We start from the raw sequence: 9,338 nt of genomic DNA, 5'->3' as shown, positions 1-9,338 counted from the left end.
AGGCTTTTTTGACGTGTGTGGGGCGTTAACATTTGGGGTGTCAAAAACGAAAAATTTCTGACATGTCAAATGTAACACGTCAGAATTTTCTGACGTGTTAAAATTGGCACGTCAGAATTTTCTGACGTGTCAAAATTGGCACCTCAGAAAAATTTTCTGACGTCACTTTCTGACACGTCAAAAATTTTTCTTACGTGTCAAAAGAAAATTTCCTAACGTGTCAAAATTGACACGTCAGTAATTTAAAAATTATTAAAAAATAATAATTTTTCTTTTTCTAAATTTTTTCTGAATTTTTTTTTTCAATTAAAAAATTTTATTAATTTAAATTATTTTTCTATTAAAATAATATATATATTTTTAATTCTTTTTCACCACTACCGTACAGTCGACGTCTCTATTCTCCATTTTCTGATCAATTTTCTCAGCTCTTTCTTTTGTTTTGCGTCTCTTCTTCTAGTCCTTCTCTTGTCAAAATCCACGTACAACAATATGCTTTAGATCTCCCTGCTCTTCTTTTCTCCATTTTCTCTCTCTCTCTCTCTCTCTCTCTCTCTCTTCTTTCCTCCATTTTCTCTCTCTCTCTCTCTTTCTTCTTTCCTCCATTTTCAAAAACTCAAACCCAAAAAAATCTTCAAAAAATCAACTTGAAAAATCAAAAACCCAAACTTCAAACCCAACAAATCTTCAAAAACCCAAAAAATCTTCTTATCTTTTCTCTTCTTCTTCTTCTCTTCTCCCATTTTTTTCTTTTTCCTCGATCTTCTTTTTCTCCTTTTCTTCTTCCCTCTAGAGGAGCTGGCCGGCTGCATGCGCAGAGAGAAGAGGCTAGGGAGATTGAGAGAGAAGAGAGAGAGCTGAGTCTGGAAATAAAAGAAAAGGGATTAAAGAAGATGAATATATAATAGAATTATAAAGGGAAAAGAAGAGGGAAAGAAGATAGGAAAAAAGTTGAAAATTCCGCTTTTTTTCTATATCAAGTTTCTGACGTGCTAATTTTAGCACGCCAGAAACCTGATATTAAAAAAAAAAAATACATGAAATATATATAATATATATAAACCTGATATACATATATATTTTTGAGGAATCTGACATAAAAAATAAAAAAATAGATGAAATATTTATAATATAAATAAACCTAATATAAAAAATATATATTTATTTATTTATTTACGTCTTGAAAATAACACGTCGATTTCAACGATGCTATTTAAATGTCACAAATCATTATATTAAAAAAAAAACAAAAAGATGAAATATATATAATATATATAAATCACGGTATAAAAATATTTATTTATATTTATTTATTCTGGCGTGCTAAAAATGCCACGTCACCGATGTCCATTTTAACTGCGTCAGAATCGTTATATAAAAAAAAAGATAAAATATATATATATAATATAAATAAACCGATATATATATATATATATATATATATATATATTATATTATGTGTGTGTGTGTGTGTGTAAAGAAAGATGAAACCTGGATGCATGATTTTCTTCCGTTGTGAAAGTTAGAAAATGGAATTCTTCTTGGTAGGCAGTAGGCTAGGCTCCCAATCTTCATTAATGAATAAATAAATAAGTATATAAATATATCATAATATCAGATTCCTGACGTGCTAAAATTAGCACGTCAGGAATTTTTAGCACGTCAAGAATCCTGCATAAAAAATAAAATAAAATAAAAATAAAAAAAAGAGATGAAATATATCAATAAATTTTGACGTGTCTAATTTTAGCACGTCAATAAATATTTAAATATTAATTTATTTAAATAAAATTTTTAACAATTAAATTAAATTTAAACTTCAATAAATATTGACGTGTTGAATGTAACACGTCAATAAATATTGACGTGTCATATTCAACACGTCAATAATTACTGACGTGGCAAAATTTGGTTACTGTTTGCCACGTCAGTAACCATCCTGTTTTTTGTAGTGGTAGTCCTTGTTTTACTTGAATTTCATGTGTAAGTATAAATATAAAAGATTTATTATTTTTTCAACAAGTTGTATATATAAGAGTTAATTATATGCAATATGGCGAAAAAATTTTGAGATTGTTACAATTTATTTATTTATTTTTAAATGAGTAAAGCATAACTTTTATTAATGAAACATCTTAAGTACAACAATTAATAAGAATAATATCGCAAATACATTGAGAGGCTTTCTCAAGAAGAACACGCTTCTCCATGAGAGATAGCACTTTCCTCGCAAGACGATGAGCTGCTCTATTTGCCTTTTGCCTAACATTATTGACCTTCCATTTGTACAAACATTTCAATACCTATCTAGCATTCTTAGTTAGGTGACCATACATACTCCAATTTGTTTCATCTTTCCGTAATGCCTGAACTACTTGGAGAGCATCACCTTCCAATTCCACCATTTGCAACCTCAATTCTCTACTAAAGGTAGTAGTCCTCAAAGCCGTCATGGCTTCAGCAACAACCATATCAATGATGTAATTCTTTGAAGCTGACAATGTTGTCAACACTTCCCCATATTATCTTTAACAATCATGCATATACCCAAATTCCTGTTGCGTTTATCCATAGCAGCATTCCAATTAACCTTAACAATTTATGGAGTATGTAGGGGTGAGTGCAAATAAATTAAATCCTACATTATATGACTGTTACAAATATAAATTATTAATATAATATGATTGAAAGTCCATCATGTCATGAAACAAATAACCAATTAAGTGGATTCATTTAAAAAGAAAAGAAAATATCCCAAACCAAAAACACTAATTCGTTTCATCCACGGTGAAAATATTTTAAAAAAAATAATTTTTCTATCTACCGTACTCTCTCAACGATCAATGGGACATAAATTAGCTACAAACTAATTTGTACCTAATTCATACAAACCAGTCCAATAAAATAATATATGTCTCTTAATATATAAAAAAACACATATTTTTTTAATAACATTAATACGAAAAAGCATGTGAGAACTTTAGAAACACATGTCATCACTTTATCAGTTTGGTTTATATAAATTAATTACAAACCAATTTGTAGCTAATTTTTGTCTTCTGATGACAGTTTATTACACTTGTTTGTAGCTAAGTTCTGTCCACAAGATAGCTAGGCAAGTAGAAAACTGACAGTGTGTATATATAGCACCTAAGAATGGCAAACTCGTCCTCTACACCTTCAAGAAATTTCATTGTCACCGGATAATAATGTAGTATATTTGTGTGAAATATTTGTAAATAAAAATGTGGTATATAGTATTTCTCGCCTAAATAATCTATTTTGCATTCTCACAAACTTGAAACACAAAGATACAAAACATTTCCTTCAATTTAACTAGCTTGAAATTTACACATTTTCATTCATTCTCAAGGACCTAAGTAACATGACTTTCTCCAATACAATGAGAGAATTTACAAACTACATATCAGATTCATCTTACAATCAACTTGGCCAAATCTGAGGCCCCCGTAAGTGCTCTGCCATAGGCTACAGGAAGTGATACAAATTTCTTTGCTTTCCCTACATAAGCCCGTTTTGTGAAGTTGTTCTAGTCATTAGCTTCGATGGTATCCAAGATCTGCCGATACAGCAACAACGACGCCCATACCGGCCACCTGCTGGTGGAGTTGAGCTCCCCAACGCCCTTCTCCGCCTCATCAAAGATCTTCGTAGCTCGCTTTATCTGGCCCTTCATGAAATTTCGCCATTTATCTGTCACTTTGCCGCGAAATATATCGTCGTCAGAAAGGCCTGCAAGTGCTAGTTCCTCTTGCGGGAGATATATTCTTCCTCTCCTAGCAGTATAAGATCACACGCATACAAGGTGTGAGCTAAGTAGCTTTGTAAAACGAATAAAAAAAATAGGTTTTTTTTTTTTTTTTTTAACCTCACATACCCATGATGTTGCATCACTTTTATAATCAGGCTTTCAATCTTTATAAAGTTACAATGTCGGATCGTCATCTTTAAAACTTTGCAATGTCATCCTTGCTAGTTAGTTAGCTTTATAGTTAAATCAGACTGTATACGGGTAAAATATCTCTTATACTTCTGTAAAACTTTTAAAAATACAAAAATAATAATAATAATAATAATTTTAAAAAAAAAATTAAAAAGAAGTATTTTCGGGTATTTCAACATCCTCTGTTAAGATTTGACAATAAACCCTAACGAATGTTTGACATTGCAAAGCTTTAAAAGGTGATGTCCTGCCATTACAATTTTCTAAAGATTGAGAGTACCGTTGCAAAAGTGATAAAAAAATCCGGAGATGAGTAGTGAAGTTTCCTTTTTTTTTTTTTTCTTCTGTATTAAATAAAGAAACTTACTCTTCTCCAACGTCTCTGAGTATGTTGGTGAGTTGATTAGCGATTCCAAGGGCCAAAGCAGCATTGTAAACAGTCTCCGTGGAAGCCTTAGATTCCGGTGCTATCCCCATCACCGGAACACTCATAAGGCCCACAGTTCCGGCAACATAGTAGCAGTAAAGGTAGAGCTCATCAAAGTTTTCATATCTTGATTTTCTCAAGTCCAGCCTCATCCCTTCCATCATGTCCTTAAAGGGTTGTATGTCAACAGGGTACTTTGCAACAGTATCAAAGAGGGCAGCATCATACATATCATAGGGGCGACCTTGGAAAAGATCATTCAATCTTTTGTCCCAACTCTCCAGCGCCTTTGGTGTGATGTGTGAAGCATTAGGCCCATCCACAAGCTCGTCGGTCCTCCTGCACCACACTGCATGCACAGATCCACAACACAATATCCTTCAATCACATGCAATTAATGCATATTTTAATCGTAGCCATGTGCATGGTACATCATATTATGAGCACATTTTTTGGTTGCTATGTTGGGAGAATCTTCATATGATATTCAAAAATGAAATAATATTAGAGAAATGATTTTCAAATACATCATTCAAATCAGCAAACTGCTGAAACAAGCACTGTTTACTTACCACCGAATAGTAGAAGTAGATAACTAAATCAGAGAAATGTGATTTTTTTTTTAGCTAAAATTGAGAGAATATATTGAGCCGAATGTACACAAATTAAATGAAACAAATTGGTGCATAAGTAATGGGGACAACAAAGAGACAGAAGAAAAGGAGTAGACAAGTTGGAAAAGATAAACAGCACATACCAGCAATTGCCCAAAAAGCTCTTCGCCGCTCTGGCGTTATGAGTAATGTACCTGAAAATTGCAGGGAAGAAGCTCAATTAAACACAATTTTGCCAATTGAGGGAGAAATTAAGATCCAAAAAGAGAAAATAGTTGAACCAAAATGCTTAAGAGTGTGGTGCCCACTAGCTAGTAAATAAGAACAAAAACAATTACAAAAAAAAGTAACAACATTATCTCATAGAAGCTAGAAACAGAATAGATTAGAAGTTAGAAGCATAAACAAGCACAAGAGAGGCAGAAAGTGGAAGTACCCAAGTAGAAAGTCTTGGCATATTCAGCATTGACCTCGCCACACCTTTGATAAGCCTCATTCAACAGATTCCAATCACTCTCAATTGGTTTTTTCAAATCCAGAGCACTCTCTCCCCTCTGCTCTCTCACCAGAGCTGCTTGCTTCAGTACCACTTCATAGACCCTCTCCTCGGAGGATCTCGATGGGTGTGCAACTGCACTTGAACAAGCAGTTGAGACCCCAGTTGAGCTCAGTTTACAACTCCTTCCTCTTCTGCCATTTCTGGGCACGAGACTTAGCATAGGCTGAGCATTCTCAACAGGGCAAACCACCCAGAGAAGAACTGCAAACATCTCCTCAAGCGCAGACGATTCTTCTGAATATTTTTCACTTCGTTTCGGCTTCTTCGATTTTAGCGTTGCAGTCTGCCCAAGCGTCCCAAAAATAAAATTATTTCTTTCACGTTATCATAATCATCAACATCGTGGTAGTCTTCACCAGCATTATTATATTCTCATTGATTATAGCTATTGTTCTTGTTAGGAAAAAGTTCACATAATCCCCTCAAATTACCGATCAATTGACAATGTCTTTTCCAAACTTTCAAGTGTGACAATGTCCCCTCTAAACTACCAAAAATTGTCAATGTTTCCTCCAATGACGAAATTACCCTTAGTATAATTTAAAAAAAAAAAAAAATTTCCAGAAAAAACCTAAAACTAAAAACTAAAAAATAAAAAAAAATCTAAATTAACGTTGGCCAATTTTTTTTTTTTTTAAATCAATTTTATAAGAAAAAAATTAAAAATTTTCGATTTATTTTTTTATGAAAATTGAAAATTTTCGTTTTTTTATTTTTATTTTTGTTTTATAATTTTATTTAAATAAAAATTTACGTTTAAAAAAAAAAAAAATTTCGTTTAATAAAATGAAATTTTTTGTTTTTTTTAAACTAAATAAAAAAAATAGTTTTTTTTTTAAATAAAAATTTACGTTTTTAAAAATAAAATAAAAAATTTTGTTTTTAAAAAAAATTGTTTTTTTAAAAATATTATTTTTAAATTAAAATTTTTAGTTTTTTAAATAAATAATTTTTTTTTTTAGTTGCGGAGTATTTTATTGAGAAATTTATAGGAGCATTTTTGTCTTATTGCTAGTCTTGGGGGATGACATTGACAATGTTTGGTAATTTTGAAGGGACATTGTCACAATTGAAAGTTTGGGGGGACATTGTCAATTGGGTGGTAGTTTGAGGGGGGTATATGAACTTTACCCTCCTTGTTATTATAGGACCAAATTTATTGATATTTATTATAGCTATTATTGTTGTTATTATATGCCTGTGTGCATGTGCCTTCGCTGGCGGAGAGGCCATCTTGCCTTGGATGACCTACGAATTGTGAAGAGAGGCTCCATATACAATGCCAATTGTTCGGATAAAAAATTAGCCCTTTTTTAAAGAGACCCATAATTTTCAAAAGCTGCTAAAGTGGCCTTTTAAATTACAAATTGTGTCAAAAATGCCACATTTTTTTATATTCTTATAGTACCCTTATTATCTTAAAAACTAAAATAAAAAATTAATTAAATAAAAACTAAAAATTTAATTTTTTTTAATAAATCATTTTTAGTTTAATGTATTTATAATTTTTTTTTTTTATGAAAAATGACACATGTCGTCATTTTTATTGGTATTGATAGGACTAGATTTTTTTTTGGCATATCCCAAGAACTTCGTATTTCACTTTCATACGACATTGAGCAATTTGTAATTTAGGCCAACCACATGGTTTGATTTTATATTTATCCATTTTTTTTATTCCGCATAGTGAATTGTAATTTAGGCCAACTACAATGACTAATTTTTTATTTATTCCAATTTTTTTTTATTCACCCATTGGGTTTTTTTTTTTTCCTTTTTTTTTAAATAGTTTAGTTTATTTATTATTGTATAAATTTTTTTATTGTTTTTAAAAGAATAAGGGTATTATATGAGTATAAAAAAAAAATGGCATTTTTGACACACTTTGGTAGTTTGATGAGACTACTTTAGTATATTTTAAACATTATAGAGCTCTATTACAAATAGTTGTTAGTTTAAAGGGTTTTTTCATATTTTTTTCCTATAATATTACTAAAAGGTTCTCTAATATATCTATGTATCTCCCCCAACAAGTAATTGAATCAGAGCCAATAATGATGTATATGGCATAATGAATGATGGTAGTCCTTATTGTACTTGAATTATTGAATATGCATGTGTAAGTATAAATATAAAAGATTTATTATTTTTTTCAACAGGTTGTATATATAAGAGTTAATAATGATATGCAATATGGAGAAAAATTCTTATGATTGTTACAATTTATTTATTTATTCTTAGATGAGTCAAGCATAACTTTTTGCTCTATTTGCCTTTCGCCTAACATTATTGACCTTCCATTTGTGCAAACATTTCAGTACCTCTCTAGCATTCTTAGTTAGGTGGCCATACATACTCCAATTTGTTTCATTTTTCCGCAACACCTGAACCACTTAGAGAGCATCACCTTCCAATTCCACCCTTTGCAACCCCAATTATCTACTAAAGGTAGCAATCCTCAAAGCCATTGTGCCTTCAACAACAACCATGTCCTGGCTTCAGCAACAACCATATCTGTTAGAACAGTTTCCAACACGGTGTGAACGTGGCCTCCAAGATTGCTCCTGAAACAGAGAGAAAGTAAACACGAAGAGAAAGCGCCTTGTATTGAGCATGATCTCCCTCCGATGCTCAATTTAGGTATCTGAGAAGGTGTATGCACTGATAGAATAATTTAGTGCGTTGATACCTGGAGTTTGGTCTATTTATAGCTTGAGTGGTTTACTCAGTTTAGAGTTCTTCTGTTATCTTTATTCAAGTCTGATCCTCTCTCTTCCATTTTGTCCGAGTCTTGTAGTTTGATCCTTCTTTGGTCTTATCTGTGTAACTTCAATTGAGTAATCGTTATCTCATAACGTTGGATAATTGTGACGAGAGTTTCTAACCCAGTGGGAGTCACCAATTGAATACTGAGAGTTTAGCGAGGCTATGATGTCTGATTATAATGGTAGACGATCCTCGGGAAGTGAAGGATCTGACACCCTCGGCAAGTCTATTCCCGAGAGTTGATCTTCGGCTGTCTGGGCTTCTGTGACATTCACGGTTGATTCTTTTGGACCGGATATTCATTAATAATAAAGCATGCTCGTTGGTACTTGGATCATGGCCTTGTTACTAGGCTGCGGGCCTTTGGGTTATCGAGCCCAAATGGGAGGTATCTATTCCCGAATCCCAACAATATCAACGATGTAGTTCTTTGAAGCTGACAGTGTACTTCCCCATATTATCTCTAACAATCATCCATATACCCATATTCTTGTTGCGCTTATCCATGGCAACATTTGAATTGACCTTTAGCAATTTGTTGAGTACGTAGGCGTGAGTGTAAATAAATCAAATCCTACATTATAGGAATAGGAATGTTACAAATATAAATTATTAATATAATATGATTGAAAGTCCATCATGTCATGAAACAAATAACCAATTAAGTGGAATTATTTAAAAGAAAAGAAAAAATCCCAAATGATCTCATTTATGAAAACCATCGACAATGAAAATATTTTGAAAGATAATTTTTCTATCTACCGTACTCTGTCACAGATGGAACATGTTTAATAAAGTGATATATGTCTCTTAACATATAAAAAAAACACATGTTTTTTTAATAACATTATCTTCTCACATATTTTTTAATAACATTAATACAAAAAAGCATGTGAGAACTTTAGAAACACGTCACTTTATCAGTTTGGTTTATATAAATTAACTACAAATTAATTTGTAGCTAATTTCTGTTTTCGGAAGACAGTTTATTATACTAGTTTGTAGCTA

At 31.8% G+C, this 9,338-nt stretch overlaps 1 protein-coding gene across 1 annotated transcript; it reads right to left on the bottom strand.

Annotated features, from left to right (window-relative positions):
* Positions 1–3,550: 3,550 nt before the first annotated feature.
* On the bottom strand, positions 3,551–5,775 carry LOC132180878 (phytoene synthase, chloroplastic-like). The gene is made up of 4 exons (XM_059593862.1): positions 5,442–5,775; positions 5,149–5,199; positions 4,332–4,740; positions 3,551–3,803 (listed from the first exon to the last, which is right to left on the bottom strand). The coding sequence occupies exons 1-4, from the start codon at positions 5,773–5,775 to the stop codon at positions 3,551–3,553; spliced, it is 1,047 nt and encodes a 348-aa protein (XP_059449845.1).
* Between the last annotated feature and the right edge of the window lie 3,563 nt (positions 5,776–9,338).

This window comes from Corylus avellana, chromosome ca5 (genome assembly GCF_901000735.1).
Source record: "Corylus avellana chromosome ca5, CavTom2PMs-1.0".
NCBI lineage: Eukaryota > Viridiplantae > Streptophyta > Magnoliopsida > Fagales > Betulaceae > Corylus > Corylus avellana.
This window is presented reverse-complemented; position numbering and strand designations above follow the sequence as displayed.